The sequence below is a fragment of the Myodes glareolus genome, chromosome 2 (assembly GCF_982192425.1).
Source record: "Myodes glareolus chromosome 2, mMyoGla1.1, whole genome shotgun sequence".
Classification (NCBI taxonomy): Eukaryota; Metazoa; Chordata; class Mammalia; order Rodentia; family Cricetidae; genus Myodes; species Myodes glareolus.
Genome location: NC_142027.1, coordinates 80,681,034 through 80,698,821, shown reverse-complemented (window position 1 = coordinate 80,698,821; position 17,788 = coordinate 80,681,034). Strand labels below are relative to the sequence as shown.

The 17,788-nt window shown below is 44.0% G+C and overlaps 2 protein-coding genes across 2 annotated transcripts in view; both read left to right on the top strand.

Moving 5' to 3' along the window:
- The first annotated feature begins 7,785 nt into the window (after positions 1–7,785).
- LOC148123023 (small ribosomal subunit protein uS8) lies at positions 7,786–8,256 on the top strand. Its single transcript, XM_087902310.1, has one exon. The coding sequence runs from the start codon at positions 7,806–7,808 to the stop codon at positions 8,196–8,198; it is 393 nt and encodes a 130-aa protein (XP_087758436.1). The 5' UTR covers positions 7,786–7,805; the 3' UTR covers positions 8,199–8,256.
- Positions 8,257–8,362: 106 nt separating this feature from the next.
- LOC148123022 (transport and Golgi organization protein 6 homolog) overlaps positions 8,363–17,788 on the top strand; it is a 31,122-nt gene continuing 21,696 nt past the window's right edge. Inside the window, exons 1-3 of the mRNA XM_087897856.1 lie at positions 8,363–8,560; positions 14,522–14,730; positions 16,416–16,545. Coding sequence (XP_087753982.1) covers positions 8,363–8,560; positions 14,522–14,730; positions 16,416–16,545 — 537 coding nt within the window. The remainder of the gene's footprint in view (positions 8,561–14,521; positions 14,731–16,415; positions 16,546–17,788) is intronic.

Below are 17,788 nucleotides of genomic sequence, written 5' to 3'. Positions count from 1 at the left end.
AGAGATTGGGTTTACAAGGATCATACCTGAATATAGTAAAAGCAATATATAGCAAACCGACAGCTACCATCAAATTGAATGGAGAGAAACTCAAAGCCATTCCACTAAAATCAGGAACACGACAAGGCTGTCCACTCTCTCCATACCTCTTCAATATAGTGCTTGAAGTTCTAGCAATAGCAATAAGACAACATAAGGGAATCAAGGGGATTCGAATTGGAAAGGATGAAGTGAAACTTTCGTTATTTGCAGACGATATGATAGTGTACATAAGCGACCCCAAAAACTCTACCAAAGAACTCCTACAGTTGATAAACACCTTTAGTAAGGTGTGGCAGGATACAAGATCAACTCCAAAAAATCGGTTGCCCTCCTATACACAAAGGACAAAGAAGCAGAGAGGGAAATCAGAGAAACATCACCTTTCATGATAGCCACAAATAGCATAAAATATCTTGGGGTAACTCTAACCAAGGAAGTGAAAGACCTATTTGACAAGAACTTTAAGTCCTTGAAGAAAGAAATTGAGGAGGATACCAGAAAATGGAAAGACCTCCCCTGCTCTCGGATTGGGAGAATCAACATAGTAAAAATGGCAATTCTACCAAAAGCAATCTATAGATTCAATGCAATTCCCATCAAAATCCCACCAAAGTTCTTCACAGACCTTGAGAGAACAATAATCAAGTTTATATGGCAAAACAAAAACCCAGGATAGCCAAAACAATCTTATACAATAAAGGAACTTCTGGAGGCATTACCATCCCTGACTTCAAACTCTATTACAGAGCAACAGTGTTGAAAACAGCTTGGTATTGGCATAACAACAGAGAAGTCGACCTATGGAATCGAATAGAAGACCCGGATATTAACCCACAAACTTATGAACACCTGATTTTTGACAAGGGAGCTAAAGGTATACAATGGAAGAAGGATAGCATCTTTAACAAATGGTGCTGGCATAACTGGATGTCAACCTATAGAAAAATGAAAATAGATCCATATCTATCACCATGCACAAAACTCAGGTCCAAATGGATTAAAGACATCAACATTAATCCGACCACTTTGAACCTGATAGAAGAGAAAGTGGGAAGTAGTCTACAAGATATAGGCAAAGGAGACCACTTCCTAAGCAGAACCCCAGGAGTGCAGACAATAAGAGAAACAATGAATAAATGGGACCTACTGAAACTGAGAAGCTTTTGTAAAGCAAAGGACACTGTCAGTAAGACAAAAGAGCTACCTTCCGACTGGAAGACCTTCACAAACCCCTCATCAGACAAAGGTCTGATCTCCAAAATATACAAAGAACTCAAGAAACTAGACACTAAAACCCTAATTAACCCAATTAAAAAATGGGGTACTGAACTGAACAGAGAATTCACAAAAGATGAATTTTGAATGGCCAAAAGGCACTTAAGGTCATGCTCAACCTCCTTAGCGATCAGGGAAATGCAAATCAAAACAACTTTGAGATATCATCTTACACCTGTCAGAATAGCCAAACTCAAAAACACCAACGATAGCCTATGCTGGAGAGGATGTGGAATGAGGGGAACACTCATCCATTGTTGGTGGGAATGCAAACTTGTGCAGCCACTGTGGAAATCAGTGTGGCGGTTTCTCAGGAAACTGGGAGTCAACCTCCCTCAGGACCCAGCAATTCCACTCTTGGGAATATACCCTAGAGATTCCCTAACATACTGCAAAAGCATTTGTTCAACTATGTTCATAGCAGCACTATTTGTAATAGCCAGAACCTGGAAGCAGCCTAGGTGCCCCTCAATAGAAGAATGGTTAAAAAAGGTGTGGAACATATACACATTAGAGTTTTACTCAGCGGTAAAAAGCAATGACATCTTGAATTTTGCATGCAAATGGATGGAAATAGAAAACGCTTTACTGAGTGAGGTAAGCCAAACCCAAAAAGAGGAATACGGTATGTATTCACTCATAAGTGGATTCTAACCATAATTAAAGGTCTTTGAGCCTGTTATTCATGATCCTAGAGAAGCTAAATAAGAAGATGAACCTGATGAAGATTATTCAGCTATCCGCCAGGAGGTCGGAAATAGACAAGAGTCCCAGGTAACCTCGGGTGCATGGGGGGGGGGTGGGAGGGTTGTTGGAAGGGGAGACGGTTAGAAAGAAGGGAGTAGGGGAGGAATGGGCAAAGCTCGGTGGACCGGGATGTGGGGGAGGGAGGAAGGATGAATATGGGATCAGGGAAGAATATAGTTCAACTAAGGGAGTCATTTTTGGGATTACAGGAGACTTGATTATATATGGGATCCCAGGTTCAAGGAGAGATCCCCAGATTGTTCTCTGGACAGAGGAGAGGGTGCCTGAACCGGCCTTGGCCCATAACCATACTGATAAATATTTTGCTTATCACCATAGATCCTTCATCTGGAGATGGATGACGATACAGACAGAGACCCACATTGGAGCACCGGACTGAGCCCCCCAAGGTCCAAATGAGGAGCAGAAGGACGAAGAAAATGAAAAAGGAAATAAGGACTGCGAGGGATGCTATCACCCACTGATACAAGGGGACGGATCTAATGAGAGCTTACCAACGCTAGTTGGACTGGGACTGAACGAGCACGTGATCCAACCAGATTCTCTGAATGTGGCCGGATTCTCTGAATGTGGCTAGCCCGGAGTCTTTCTGAAAAGCCATTGACAATGACACTGGGACTTGTTTCCTCTGCATATACTGGATTTTGGGGATCCAGTCTGTTTGGATTCTCACCTTCCTGGACCTGGAGGGAGGGGGAGAAGCTTGAACTTCCCACAGGGCAGGAAACCCTGTCTGCCCTTAGGGACGAAGAGGGAGGAGGAGAGGGAGTGGGGGGAGTGGGAGGGTGTTGGGAGGTGGGGCGGAAATGGAAACTTTTATAATTTAATAAAATTACTTTAAAAAAAAAGAATAACTTCAGGAGAATGTTTGAAACTCTTAAAGAGGAAATGAAAAATTCCCTCAAAGAAATAGAGGAAAAGACAAAGAAAAAATTGGAAGACATCAGCAAATCCCTTAAAGAAAATCTTTGAAAAAGAAATCAGACTTATGAAACTATTAAAGACTTGAAAACTGAAATAGAGAAAATAAAGAAAACACAAACCAAGGGAATTACAGAATTTCTGGAGGCATCACACTCCCTGACTTCAAACTTTACTACAGAGCTCCAGTAATGAAAACAGTCTGGTATTGGCATAAAAACAGACAGGAGGACCAAATCAAAAACCCGAGTATTAATACACACACCTTTGAACACCTGATTTTTGACAAAGAAGCAAAAAATATCAAACAGAAAAAAAGCATATTTACCAAATGATGTTGGAATAACTGAATAACAACATATAGAAGAATAAAAATAGACCAATATCTATCACCATGCACAAAACTCAAGTCCAAATGGATCAAAGACCTCAACATAAAGCCAGCCACACTCAACGTTATAGAAGAGAAAATGGGAAGTAGCTTTGAACACACTGGCACAGGGGACCACTTTCTAAATATAATCCCTGTAGCACAGACACCGAGAAAAATAATAAATGGGACCTCCTGAAACTGAAAAGCTTCTGTAAAGCAAAGGACATGGTCAAAGAGACAAAACGACAACCTACAGAATGGGAAAAGATCTTCACTAACCCCACATCAGACAGAGGTCTGATCTCCAAAATATACAAAGAACTCAAAAAATTTGCCATCAAAAGAAGACTTAAACAGAGAACTCTCCACAGAGGAATCTAAAATGACTGAAAGAAAATTAAGAAAATGATCAACATCCTTAGTCATCAGAGAAATGCAAATCAAAACAACTCTGAGACTCCATCCTACACCTGTAAGAAAGGCCAATATCAAAAACACTGATGACAACTTATGCTGGAGAGGTTGTGGGGTAAAGGGAACACTCCTGCATTGCTGGTGGGAATGCAAGCTGGTCCAAACCCTTTGGATGTCAGTATGGCAATTTCTCAGAAAATTAGGAAGCAACCTTCCTCAAGACCCAATAATACCATTTTTGTGTATATATCCAAAGGATGCTCAGTTGTGCCACAAGGACATGAGCTCAACTATGTTCAAAGCAGCATTGTTTGTCATAGACAGAACCTGGAAACAACCTAAATGCCCTTTGACCAAAGAATGGATAAGGAAAATGTGGTACATTTACACAATGGAGTACTACACAACAGAAAAAAATAATTACATCTTGAATTTTGCAGGCAAATGAATGGAGCTAGAAAACATCATTTTGAGTGAGGCAACCCAGACCCAGAAAGACAGTTATCATGTGTACTCACTCATAAGTGCTCCTTAAACATAAAGCAAAGAAAACCGTCCCACAAATCACAATCCTAAAGAACCTAGACAGCAATGAGGACCCTAAGAGAGACATACATAGATCTAATCTACATGAGAAGTAGAAAAATACAAGATCTCCTGAGTAAATTGGGAGCATGGGGACCTTGGAGAAGGTTGAAGGGGAGGTGAGGGGCAAGGAGGGGAGGAGAGAAAAATATAGCGCTCAACCAACAAAAAAAATCAATAAAAAAATAGAATCAAAGACCCTGATATTATTTTTATTCTTTCACATTTTCTTTTCTTCTTTTTCTTCCTTTTCTCTTTATTTTACATTCCAATCACAGTTCTTCCCCCCACCCCTCATCCTGCCCTCCCCATCTCCTCCAGCCCACTCCCCATCCTCTTATCCCAATAAGTAAGGGATACCATGAGGAGTCAACAAAGTCTGGTACATTCAGATGGGGCAGGATCATTTGCTTTCTCCCTGCATTAAGGCTGACAACGGCACCCACCATGGGCAATGGGCTCCAACAAGCTAGCTCATAAGCCATGCTTACTCTTTTGTAAATTTTTTATTTAGCTTTTAGTTTTTAAAAAATGTATGTGAGCTGGGCAGTGGTGGCTCACACCTTGAATCCCAGCACTCAGGAGGCAGAGGCAGGTGGATCTCTGAGTTTGAGGCAGCCTGGGCTACAGAGAGAGTTCCATTACAGCCAGGGCCACACACAGAGACCCTGTTTTGAACCACCCGCCAAATAAGATTTTGTGTGTATATGTGAGTGCTGGTGCCCATGGAGGCCAGAGGTTTCAGATCCTCTACAGGCTCGTAAGAGGCGATTGTGTGCCAACCTGTGTGTGTGCTAGGAATTGAGTCCCGTAAGAGCAGCATGCACTCAACCACAGAACCATCCTCTCTCTGTCTTTCTCTCTTTGGGTTTAAACGTATGCTTTTTGTGGTACTGGGTGCTGTATAGGAAGATTATCCACCTACTGGGGCGTGGCCTCTTATACTATGTACGTGGACACAACCTGCATCCGCCCCTGGAGCTGATAAAGTAAACGCAGCAAATAAAATGACGGGATCCTGGCGAAAATCAGTGTGTCTTGCTCTTGGTCTTTTGTTTGTTTTTATTTTTAAGCAGTGTCTCACTGTGGTCTAGATTGGCCTGAAACTGCCGTATAGTGTAGCCCATCATACTGTCCTTGAATTTGCAACCCTGTCTCAGCTCCCTGAGCACAAATGCCTGAATTGACTCTTCTTTCTTTAAGTCAGGAAGAAGCTGGTGTCCTAGTGTCATTCGGTCACCGTCTTTGAACACTGAGAAAGTAACTTGGGGCAGAAAGGGTTTGTTTGGCTTACACTGCCAGGCCACAGTCTATCGCTGAGGGAAGTCAGGGCAGGGACTTGGAGCAGAATCCATGGAGGAATGATGTCTACTGGCTGACAGTCGGGGTTGGGGGTAGGGGAGCAGGAAGGGTCTGAACTGTATAGCCCTGGATAACCTGGAACTTTGTAGTAATGGCTGGTTTAAAAACTCAGATCTGTTTGCCTCTACCTTCCAAGTGCTGGGATTAAAGAAGTCATTTCAGCTGGAAGCTCCCTTCTCCATGGTTTGGTTCCTTCCCGCCCACCCCGTCTTAGTGACAGGGTTTCTTTGTCCTGCCTCTGCCTCCAGAGTGAAGTGCTGGGATTAAAGGCATGCGCCACCACCGCCCCGCTCAAGTTGAACTTTCTTCCCCCATGACTGGCTACATGAGGAGTGTTTCTGCTCCCCAAGACTTCTAGCCATTAATTTGGAAGGGCAGGAGTCAGCCATGCTCCACCCCAGGGCTCCTCGGGGATGGTCAAGGAGCTTTTTACACTAGGTCTTGAGAGGGAAGTGGCCATGATAGAGGACCATGATTGGCCTTTGTCTTTTTTCCTTTTCCTCCTGCTTCAGTGCAGCCAGGGGTGTTCACTGGGGAGGGCACATGTACTAAAGAGTGTGTTCCCAGAAGCATTGCCTGGGGCAGGAAGAATACAGTAGGAGAGAGGAAGATGGACAAGGGGAGCAATAGGCTGGAGCGGGGTATACAAGCAAAGGACAACCGGGGTGTGTGGCATGCCATAATCAATTATCCTTATGCTAACTAAAAATCATTAATTAAAAATAAAAAGCATTGTCTTGGGATCTTTGAATGTCCCACCAGGAATTGTGCAGGTGAAAAGCCTATCTCTGATGATCTGAATCTCAAATTCTCTTCCATGTAAACATGACTTGGGGGGTTATGGTTTTAGTATAAAATGAATTTTCTAGTAATGCAAGAGCCATATAAATAGAACAAAAAGGAGCTTTACTAAGGACATTTCAGACCCTTACCATTGGGGATGCCAATACAGTTTATTGGCAGAGGGCATGATCTAGGGGCTCTGGCTTTAATCTCCGTCACCCAATAAACAAATACACATACCAATGGTGATGTTTGTAGCTATCACATTCATAGAGGATATATGTGTGTATATTTACTTTTAGAATTTTTAAAGAATTATTTTATAGTTACGTGTGTTTTGCCTGCAGGTATGTCTTTGCATCACATGTGTGGCTGGTCCTCTTGGAGGCCAGAAGAGGGTATTTGATCCCCCAAAACTGGAATTATAGATGGTTGTGAGGCATGATGTCGTGATGGGAATTGAACCTGTATCCTCTACAAAAAACAACAAATACTCTCTAAACCACTGACCCATCTCTCCAGCCCCATGTATATTTTTAAATGTCACATAAGGAAATTGATAATACTTAAATAGTTTTTGCTATTGTTGCTTTTTGAGACAGGGTTCTGAACCCATGATCCTCTGACCTCAGCCTCCTTGAATGGTGGTATCATTGGTGTGAGCTGCTCCTCCTGGTTCTATGCCCAACTGTGAACATTGTTTTATTGGGTTTCAGTACTTGAGCATTTTCATACTGAAATGCTTATTATTTTACAAGAAACTTATCTTTTTGTGGTTTTAATACTGAGGATTGAACTCATGGTTCTGTGTTCTATCGCTAAGCTAAGTGCTCTATCGCTGGGTAACATTTCCAGCCCTTTTAATATTTTTGAGACAGGGTCTCACTAAGATGTGTAGGCTGTCTTTGAACTTTTGATTCTCCTGCTATAGCCTCTATAGTCGCTGAAGTTAGAGGGATGTGCAAGACAAATCGTGCCCTTACTTAAAGATGTGTGCCACCACGCTTGTCCTTTCTTTTGTCTTTTCTATAGAAGTTAATTATATTTTCTTTTTAAAACACTTTAAATTATGCTTGTGCGTGTTTTTGTGTGCATCTGAGGTTTTATATTTCCCATGAACCTGGGTTTACAGGTTGGTGGCCGATATGGGTTCTGGGAATTGAACTTATGTCTTCTGAAAGAACAACACAAGAAACCGTGTTTTGTTTCTCATCATGCTCAGAGAAATAAAGGAGATCATAAAAAGCAGTTACAGGTTCCGCCATCTTCCCGCGCCGCCACCATGGTGCGCATGAATGTCCTGGCCGATGCTCTCAAGAGCATCAACAATGCAGAAAAGAGAGGCAAACGCCAGGTCCTCATCAGGCCCTGCTCCAAAGTCATCGTTCGGTTCCTAACCGTGATGATGAAGCATGGTTACATTGGTGAATTTGAAATTATTGATGACCACAGAGCTGGGAAGATCGTTGTGAACCTCACAGGCAGGTTGAACAAGTGTGGAGTGATAAGCCCTAGATTTGATGTGCAACTCAAAGACCTAGAAAAATGGCAGAACAATCTGCTCCCGTCTCGTCAGTTTGGCTTCATTGTACTGACCACCTCAGCTGGCATCATGGACCATGAAGAAGCAAGACGAAAGCACACAGGAGGGAAAATCCTGGGATTCTTTTTCTAGAGATGTAAAACAGAAATAAAAAGCCTTTATGGACAAAAAAAAAAAAAAAAAAAAAAAAAAAAAAGCAGTTACAGGGAAGGGGCGTTCCCGGCAGAGAAGGCCCCGCCCATGACCTCGGGCACACCCCCCGCCACACTCAACATGGCGGTCGCGCTGGTCCAGTAATGCGTCAGAGCGCCTCTCAGGAGCTGAGCTCCGCTCCAATCATGGCTGCTCCGCAACCTGCGGCGGCTGCGCCAAGCAGACTTCTGGAGACATGTGGTCTGGAGCCGATTCTGGAAGCGCTGAAGCTGCTGCTGAGCCCGGGAGGTGAAAGGACGAATCTTGGCACGAGGCTGGCCCTGAGGCTCGCGGGGCTGCGGGTCTCCTAGACTTGTCCTGGCTGCCACAGCATGCTCCCCTCAGGCCCTCTCGGGTTCTCCGTCCCACTCCCGGGGCCGTTTGGGCCCTGTCCAGCCTCACTTAAAACTTCAGCAAACCAAAGCTCCGGAGGGCCCGCGATCTGCTGAATGCTGATACCCGCCGAGGTCCATTGGGTGCCTCGCTGTTGGTCCCGCTCTGAAGCAAGGACGGTGGCGACACCTTCACACAGGTGTAATGTGAGGTCTCAGCCGCCAGAGGGCTCCGGGCACGCTCGAGATTTGTGCAAAATGCCTAGTGACCCGGAGATGCGGAGCAGGGGCGTTTTGACTGAGTTTGAGGAAGATGTTTAGGGGTTTCCATTCTGGTATCAGGGATGTACAGTGACATTTTCTAATCTTTTGTGTTGAGTTGACCCTTCCCAATTTAGAATCTGAGGGCACCTAGGGAATGGTGAAACCTTGCGCTACTCTTTCTTGTCGAGTCCCAGTTTGTGGTGGTTTGACTGCCTCTGCCTCTCAAGTGCTGGGGCTAGGCAGGCATCACCATTCTCCTTTTTTGTTTGGTTTGGTTTTCTTCCTTTTAGACACGGTATCACCCTTTAGTTATGACTGTCCTGGACATCACGCCCCAAATCACGTGGACTGACCATGGACCTAGAACTCAGTTCTGCCCAATCTCCTTCTCTGACTAAGGCAAATTATTCAGAATAGACTCTGGAAATGTAGGGAAGCGGGAAAGAAATAAGATCCTATTTACAAAAACAGTATGTATGGGCAGGGAGGTAAAGGCACATGTCAGGTGAATGCTCTCCACTTCAAAAGGCGATCCCAAACGTTACACAGGACTAGAGGGAAGTGAAAAGAAGTTAGTCACAGATGAACGTCTACTCAGTGGCAGCCCCCACAGTGTTCCGTTTATGTGTATCTCCTTTAGTCTCCTGACATAGGAAGTGCTTGCGTTCGTTTTTGCAGAGGAAGATTTAGGTGCATTGGGAATTGCCCAGAGTAAAATGAGTAAGTACAGTTTCTTTCACTGAAAGCATGATGAATATACTATATTGCCTCAGTTAAGAGTCTATGGCAGCTGGGCAGTGGTGTCCCAGCACTCTGGAGGCAGAGGAAGAAGAATCTCTGTGGGTTTGAGTCCCTCCTGGTCTACAGAGTGAGTTCTAGGACAGCCAGGGCTACACAGAGAAATCCTGTCTTGAAAAGAAACAACGAAACAAAAAGAGTAATGACAAAATATAGATGTTATTATTTTATTAGTCCTATGAATATGTGTGTGTACCTATTTCTGTGAGTGTTTTCATGTGCGCCATATGCGTGCAGAAGCCCGCAGAGGCCCTGGGGTCAGATCACCTGGGACTGGAGTTACAGGCAGTTGTGAACTGTCACGTAGGTACTGGGACCTGAACCTCAGTTCTCTCAAGAGCAGTCAGTGGTCTTAACCAACAACTGTCCCTCCAACTCCCATATTAAAAGAAAAAAAGAGGCAGGTGGATCTCTGTAAGTTCGAGGCCAGTCTGGTCTACAAGAGCTAGTTCCAGGACAGGCTCCAAAAGCTACAGAGAAACCCTGTCACTGCCTGGCTTTTTTTTTTTTTAAATCCCAAGCTGACTTTTTATTTTGTTTGGTTTTGGTTCTGGGCATACATGTGTATGTGTGCATTTGTGACAGGGTCTAGCTTTGTGCCCTTGGCACCTGCTGTGTAGAACATGTTGGCCTCAGACTTTGGGGATTTGCCTGCTTCTGCCCCCCAAAAATTCTCAGATTACAGTGCTGTGCTACTCACCTGCCTCTTTTTATTTATTTATTTATATTTTGTTGAGGGTAGATTTTGGGGGTAGATGGGGCAGGTCTTATTCTTTTCCTAAAGCTATCCTAGAATTTACTGTGTAGACCAGGCTGGCCTCGACTTGAAGCAATCTTTCTGTCTCATCCTTCCAAGTGCTACAGCAACAGATGTACATCTGTAGTCTACCTTGTAACAACTTGTTAAAGGAGAAATAACTGAGGAGGATCAGCATTATTTTACATGTTTAAATCTCTTTTTGTGTGTGATGCTGGAGATGAAACTTAGCACCCTGTCTCAATGTTTCTGTACTAGTCAGTTTTCATCTGTCTGTCTGTCTCCCTCTCTCCCTCTCTCCCTCCCTCCAACTTGATACAAGCTAAAAGGGAACCTCAGTGAGAAAATGCCTCCATTAGATTGACCTGTAGGCTTGTCTGTGGTGCATTTTCTTCATTAATGATTGGTATGGGAGGTCACACTGTAGGCGGTGCTACCCCTGGGCAGGTGCTCCATGGTTGTATAAAAAGCAACGTGAGCCGTGGGGAGCAAACCAGTAAGCAGCATATCTCTGTGGCTTTTGCTTCAAGTCTTGTCCCGAGTTCTTGCCTTGGCATCCCTAGATGATAGACTTTAACCTGTAAGCCAAAGAAACCCCTTCCTCCCCAGGTTGCTTTTGAACAGGTGTTTATCACAACAATAGAAGCAAACTATACAGTTATTATGGAATTCTTTTGTTCTTGCAGACGTCTTGGCCATAAGGGTCCCTTATGCCATATTTTAGGAAATGCTTTAGTATCAGGCATAGCACATGTCTCTAATCCCAGCACTCAGGAGGCAGAGGCCAGTCCAAGTTGTAACATGAGGGCCGGCTTGTTGGGATATCTATCCCGCCCGGCACCCCAACAAGTCGGCAAACCCCAAAGAAAACCAATCACACAGAGATCTCTATAAGTTATAAAGCTGATTGGCCCATTAGGTCAGGCTTCTTGTTAACTCTTATAACTTATGTTACCCCATTATTCTTATCTACGTTAGCCACATGGGCTCAGTACCTTTCTTAGTGTGACAGCTTACATGTTGCCTCTTCGGTGGTCTGCACAGGAGTGGCAGAGGAACTTTCCTGATTCCCAGAATTCTCCTGTTCTCATTGCATCACCTCTACTTCCTGTCTGGTTTTCCCGCCTATACTGCCTGCCTGGCCAATCAGTGTTTTATTAAAATATGATTGACAGAATACAGACAATTCTCCCACATCACCAAGTAGTGAGACACTTTTAAAACCATGCTGGGGTTGTGGGGAGGGAGGTGGGGTTTGCTGTTGATAAAGAAGAGCCCACATATTCAGGTATGTTTTACTCATCACCGTTACCAGTAGAGGGCAGGGCTGACTGCTGTATCACAAGGCCCAGGCAGAACTCCACCAAGCTCTTGCTTTAAATCACAGCCTTCGTACTTCACGCCTGGCCGCAGAAATCCTGTACCATAGGGAGTCATGGAGAGATTGACTGCTGACCTGAATGTTGGTTAGTAGCTACAGGCTCATGTTTCCTGTTTAGGTGTACATTTGCTGAAGGAACCGCATTTCAATGCTACTTGGCCTAGTCAGCCCTAGTTTTATAATCTTTAAATACTTTTTTATGTACAGAAGTAACGTGATTTACTATAGAAACATTTAAATGTAATTAAATGGAAAAAGCCTACTGGGCATATGTCTCATTTGGTAACATGCTTGCTATGTCAGCTCGAGGACCTGAATTCGGGTCCCCAGCATTCATGTGAAAAAAGCCGAGGGCAGCAGTTTGTACCTGTAATCTTAGTACCAGGGAAGAAGAGACAGGAACACTGAAAAACTCTTGTTATTCTGATTCTCATATTCATATTCCCAAACCCATCCATAGGTCTCATTTATAGCCCAGGTTAGTCCCAACTTCATGACAACCTTCGTATGTTATCCTATAGTCTCCCAAATGCTGGGACCACAGGTATAAACCACCTCATCCAGCTGTTTCTCACTATTCTTTTTTAAGAAAAAATTTTTAGATTTATTCATTTATATGTAAGTTTGTATGTATTTGTGTGTGTGTGTGTGTGTGTGCACACATATTGGTGCATGTACGTGTGTGTGTGTGTGTGTGTGTACTGAAGCAAGACGAGGGCTTCAGGTCATCCTCTATCTCTCTCTGCTTTTTCTCTTGAGGCAAGGTCTCTTTCGGATTTTAGGACTCATGTTTTTCTTGGCTAGGCTGAAGCCGGTGAGCTCTGGTAATTCTCCTGTCTCCACCCAATTTAGAACTAGGGTTACAGGCATAAGCCACACGCCTGGGCTCATTACATGTGTGTTGGGATCCAAACACAGGTCCTCAAGATTGTGTACTCAGATGCTCTTTACTACTGAGCCATCTCTCCAGCCCTGTGTCATTACTCTGAAGAACAATGTTGTAACTGTTTCTTTTTATTTATTATTATTATTATTATTTTCTTTTTTGTTTTTCGAGACAGGGTTTCTCTGTGTAACAGTCCTGACTGTTCTAGAACTCGCATTGTAGATCAGAGTGACCTCAAACTCACTAAGTTCTGCCTACCTCTGCCTCCCAAGTGCTGGGATTAAAGGTGTGCACCACCGCCGCCCAGCCCTGTTCTTTTTTATAAGAGCCTTTGGGCTTTACTATATATAAAGGGTGGACAAAAGGAGGGAAACTGAAAGAAGAAAATAAAAAAGTACTTTAATCTCATTATCTAGCTGTTACCATTACCAGAATTTTTTACTTTCTACAGAAATGAACTTATATACATAATACATAGTTTTATTACCTTTAAATAACTATGTACAGAAGCAATGTGACTTACTACAGAAAAATTTAGATGTAATTAAGTGAGATAAAGAAAAGCTCTGGGCAGATGGCTCATTTAGTAATGAGCTTGCTGTGCAAATGAGATTGGGTTCCCAGCACCCATGTAAAAGCTGGGGGCAGCAGCTCGGTGGTGGTGGTGCATGTCTTTAATCCTGCACTCGGAGGCAGAGACAGGTGGGGCTCTGTGAGTTCGATGCTAGCCTGGTCTACAAGACAACCAAGACTACACAGAGAAACCCTGTCGGGGGGCGGGGGGGAAGCTGAGGGCAGCAGTAGTTTGAGCTGTAATCTCAGCAGCAGGAGACAGACAGAAAGAAAGGGATCCTCAGGGCTCTCTGGCCAGCCAGTCTAGCCAAATTGGTGAGCTTTAGATTCAGAGAGAGACCGTGTTTCAAAAAATAAGTTAGAGCGATTGAGGAAGACAGATGATATTGAATTCCAGCCTTCACACACAGGTGCTTGTGTACCCTCCCACACATGTATACACACACATTTAAAAAAGAAGAAAGTAAGAAGAAAAACACAGGAAACCCTAGCATCTAGAGAATACTGTTTATGTGTGTGACTATGAGCGTGTGAGTGCGTATGCACGTGTGTGTGTGTGTGTGTGTGTAAGTGCATATGCACATGTGTGTGTGAGTGCGTATCCACGTGTGTGTGTGTGTGTGTGTGTGTGTGTGTGTGTATGTGTGGTTTTTAAGCCATCCCAGGCTGGCCTGATACTCAAGAACTTCCTGCCCCTGCTTCCCAAATGCTCTTATAGATTTGATTACAGCTTTCGGGTAACAGAGAAAGAGGAAACTGAGAACATTTCCATGCGCTCACTCCATTATCCACTGGAATCCCCGTTCCCCTCTTATTAGCATGCCTTAATGTTGTACATTTGCTACAGTCTCATCAAAGACTGACAAGGAGGGTGCCTGTATCAGTTCTAGCCCTTTGTACTTAGACGGCACTGATGACGGAACCATCTGTCTTTTGCTGATATGCTATTTCTTGGTCACCAGCTGTTGATACCATGAGAATATTTTTTTTTTAGGGCATGCTTTCGTTCATAGTGTCTTAGCACAAGTAGAACACACTTGAAGTAAAAAAATAATAATAACACGATGCTCATGTGGCAATCAGAGCTGCTTCCAGAGCCAAGGGTTAGGCTGTCCCTGGGTGACTTCCAGAGCATTTGTACTCCGAAATTTGAAAGATCCATGCTTCCTTCTCCTGCGTGTCAGCAGCCAGTGACAGGGCAGCATTTGGGGACCTGACAGTCTTTCTTTCTTTTTCCGAATAGCTTGTTAGCTGCATGGAATATGATGACAGGCTCATTCATTCATAACTGCTTTTTCTGCCAGGTCGCTTTGCCAAGAGATCTTGTTATGGATTCTGGTGAAGCTGGAAAGGAAGAAGACAATTGCCAGCCTGAAAGGATTCTCAGGGTTGGACAAAGCTGTGCCCTCCCTCCATCCTCAGTGTCAGTTTAGAGCTGCCATGCACGGTGGCGTTGTGGTTACCATCCAAGAGACCATTAGGTGAGCTCACCCACCCACCCTCTGATGTCAGGCCTGATAGAATTTTATATATTACATTGTTCTGTGAGGCAACCACTAAGGGGCGCTGCTGGGAAGGAAACCAGAAACAGGCAGCCAAGGCACTTGCTATTTATGATCGTTAAAGAAGCCAGAGCCTTAAATGACCCTCTGGGTGTTATTCCAAGGTGCCAACTAATAGTAGGTGCGGTTTACTGAAGCCTCACAGCTCCACATCACAGCAAGCCCGGTTATGGCTCACTGTTTGCCGTTGAGCCAGAGCAGAGGGCTGCTCACGTAGCCTCATAACACCAGAGCAATCCAGTTCTGTTTCTGACTCAAAAAGCAATATGGATTTGTATGTCTTTAGTGTCCTTTTTTTTTAAGTTAAAAAATTATTTATCCATTTATTTTATATGTATGGTGCTTTGTCTGTATGCATGTCTACATACGTGTCTTATGCACTTTTATGCCAAAAGAGGGCCTCAGATCCCACTAGAAATAGTGGTGAGCCACCATGTGGTTGCTGGGAATTGAACTCACTGGAAGAGCAGTCAGTGCTCTTAACTGCTGAGCCTTCTCTCCAACCCGTTTGTTTTTGAGGTAGGCTTTTTCTGTGTAGCCCTGGCTGTCTTGGAACTCACTTTGTGAACCAGGCTGGTCTTGAACTCACAGAGAACCACCTGCTTCTGCTTCTTGACTGCCAGGATTAAAGGCGTGCGCCACCACCACTGGGCTTATACTTTTTTATTGTTGTGTTCATTCACTTATTATAGTTTACTAGTCTTGAACTTACTATGTAGCCCAGACTGGCCTCAAACTTGAAACAATCATCCTGTATCATCCCAAGTGTTGAGATTATAGGGATGAGGGACGAGCCACCACACTTTTTTTTTTTTTAGACACGTGACACTTTTTGTTTTAAATTTTCAATGTTCATTCTGAAAGCCACTTCCTTTAGGAAGTGATACTAAGGTACTACAAAGTGTTGTACCTCTGCTTCTAATTTATAAATACTTTGCATTCTTCAGCATGGAGATACAGGAAAATATTTTCGGGGTCTACCTAATGATGATCTACATGGAAATAGTGCTGTTTTACAAGGTTACTGTGAGGTTCCAGGCTTCTGAAGACTCAGTAGGTAAAGCGCTTGTGCTCAGGCCTGAACCTGAGTTGATTCCTGGATCCCATAAGGTGTCAGGAAAGAACTGATTTCTGGGAATTGTCCTTTTACCTCCACATGCAACTTTATGCCAATGCACATGTGCCCTGGTAGTCAATCACACATGTGCCCCTATAGTCACACATGTGCCTCTGTAGTCACACATGTGTCCCTGTAGTCAGTCACACATGTGCCCTGGTAGTCAATCACACATGTGCCTCTGTAGTCATACATGTACCCTTGTAGTTGGTCACACATGTGCCCCTGTAGTCACACATGTACCCTGGTAGTCACACATGTGCCCTGGTAGTCACACATTTGCCTCTATAGTCACACATGTACCCTGGTAGTCACACATGTGCCCTGGTAGCCACACCTGTACCCCAGTAGTCACACATGTGCCCTGGTAGCCACACATGTGCCCCTGTACACACAAAAGAAAATAGACCTTTTAGAAAGAAAATGTTGGTTTCAAGAGAAAGTGCTGTTTAGTGACACTGATGTGAACTCTTCCCCAGTGTTGCAGCGATGATGACGATGAAGCCCTGTATCAGAAGGTGTCTTCGGAGCAGAGCCAGATTGAACATCTTGGGGACTTGCTGTCCCACTGCCAGCAGTGTGGTTTGGCAGGAGACTTCTTCATCTTTTGTTTGAAGGTAGGAGCTCACAGTCACATCTCTTCTTCATTCTTGGACAGTTGCAGGAAAGCCTTTGTCTTTTTAAGGCATTCATAATTTTAGGTCCTAAAATTTAGCTTCCAGTTTAGGGCAAATGAACAGAAGACAAAGAGTAATTCAGTTCCTGGTAGCTTTGGAGTTGTCAAGAGAAGGACACATCAGTGGGACCGATGTGCTCTGTCTCCTTGGCTGGGTAGTTTGCATTGCGATGTTAGACATGAACAAAGCAGCCTTGTTGATCTCTGAAAGAGTTAAGCTTTGCTCCGTGTTGACAGTAAGAACCCTTTTGAAGTTAATAGCAGGTTTTAGAGCCGCAGAGTAATCCCTTATCCTTTCTGACTGTTGTGCTGTCAGGTATTTGGAAAGGAGACAGCCGCTCTGCCTCCCTCATTTCACTCTGTAGCCACTTGAAACCTTTTCCGTTTCTTGCTGAGTGCCTGTTGTGTTTCCTTTGGCCCTAATCTCTAGATGTACCCCATAACACTAGCCCTGCCTGCTGTCTGCTGGAGACCTCCGGCTTTGCTTTTCCCACTTTCTCAAGCTGGCTGGGAATGCGAAGCTGACGTTTCTAGGACCTGCAGTAGGGCTGTTTCTTTTCTGTGCTCTCTCATCTCCATGTTCACGCTCCCTCCGTCTCAGCCACATGCTCTGCTTTTCTAAGCAGAGGTTCTCTTATTTGTCTGCTTTGTTTCCAGCTGTCCTTTGGTGAAGAGCACTGGCTGTTCTTCCAGAGGACCTGGGTTTAATTCCCAGCACCCACAGGGTGACCTACAGCGCTCTGGAATCCAGTGCCTATTACCTCTGTAGGTACCAGACACACACACACAGTGTACATTCATACATTCAGGCAAAACACTCTTACACATAAAAGAAAAATAAATGAATTTTTTTTGTAATGGTCCAAACCAGCCAGATGTGGTCGTCCATGTCTGTAATAGCAGCAGTCTGGAATCAGAGGCAGGAAGAGGGATTTTGAATTTCATGCCAGCACAGGTTACATAATGAAACTGTTTCCAAAAACAAAACAAAACAAAATACTATCACCACTACCAAATCAAAGTGCTATATTCTAAACCCCAGTTTGATATTTTGTTTGTTTGTTTATTTATTTTTTGAAGGGTCTCATGTAGCCCAGGCTGGCCTCAATCTAGCCAATGATGATCTTGAACTTCTGATCTTCTGGTCTCTACTTCCTGAGTGCTAGGATTACAGGCCTGTTTTA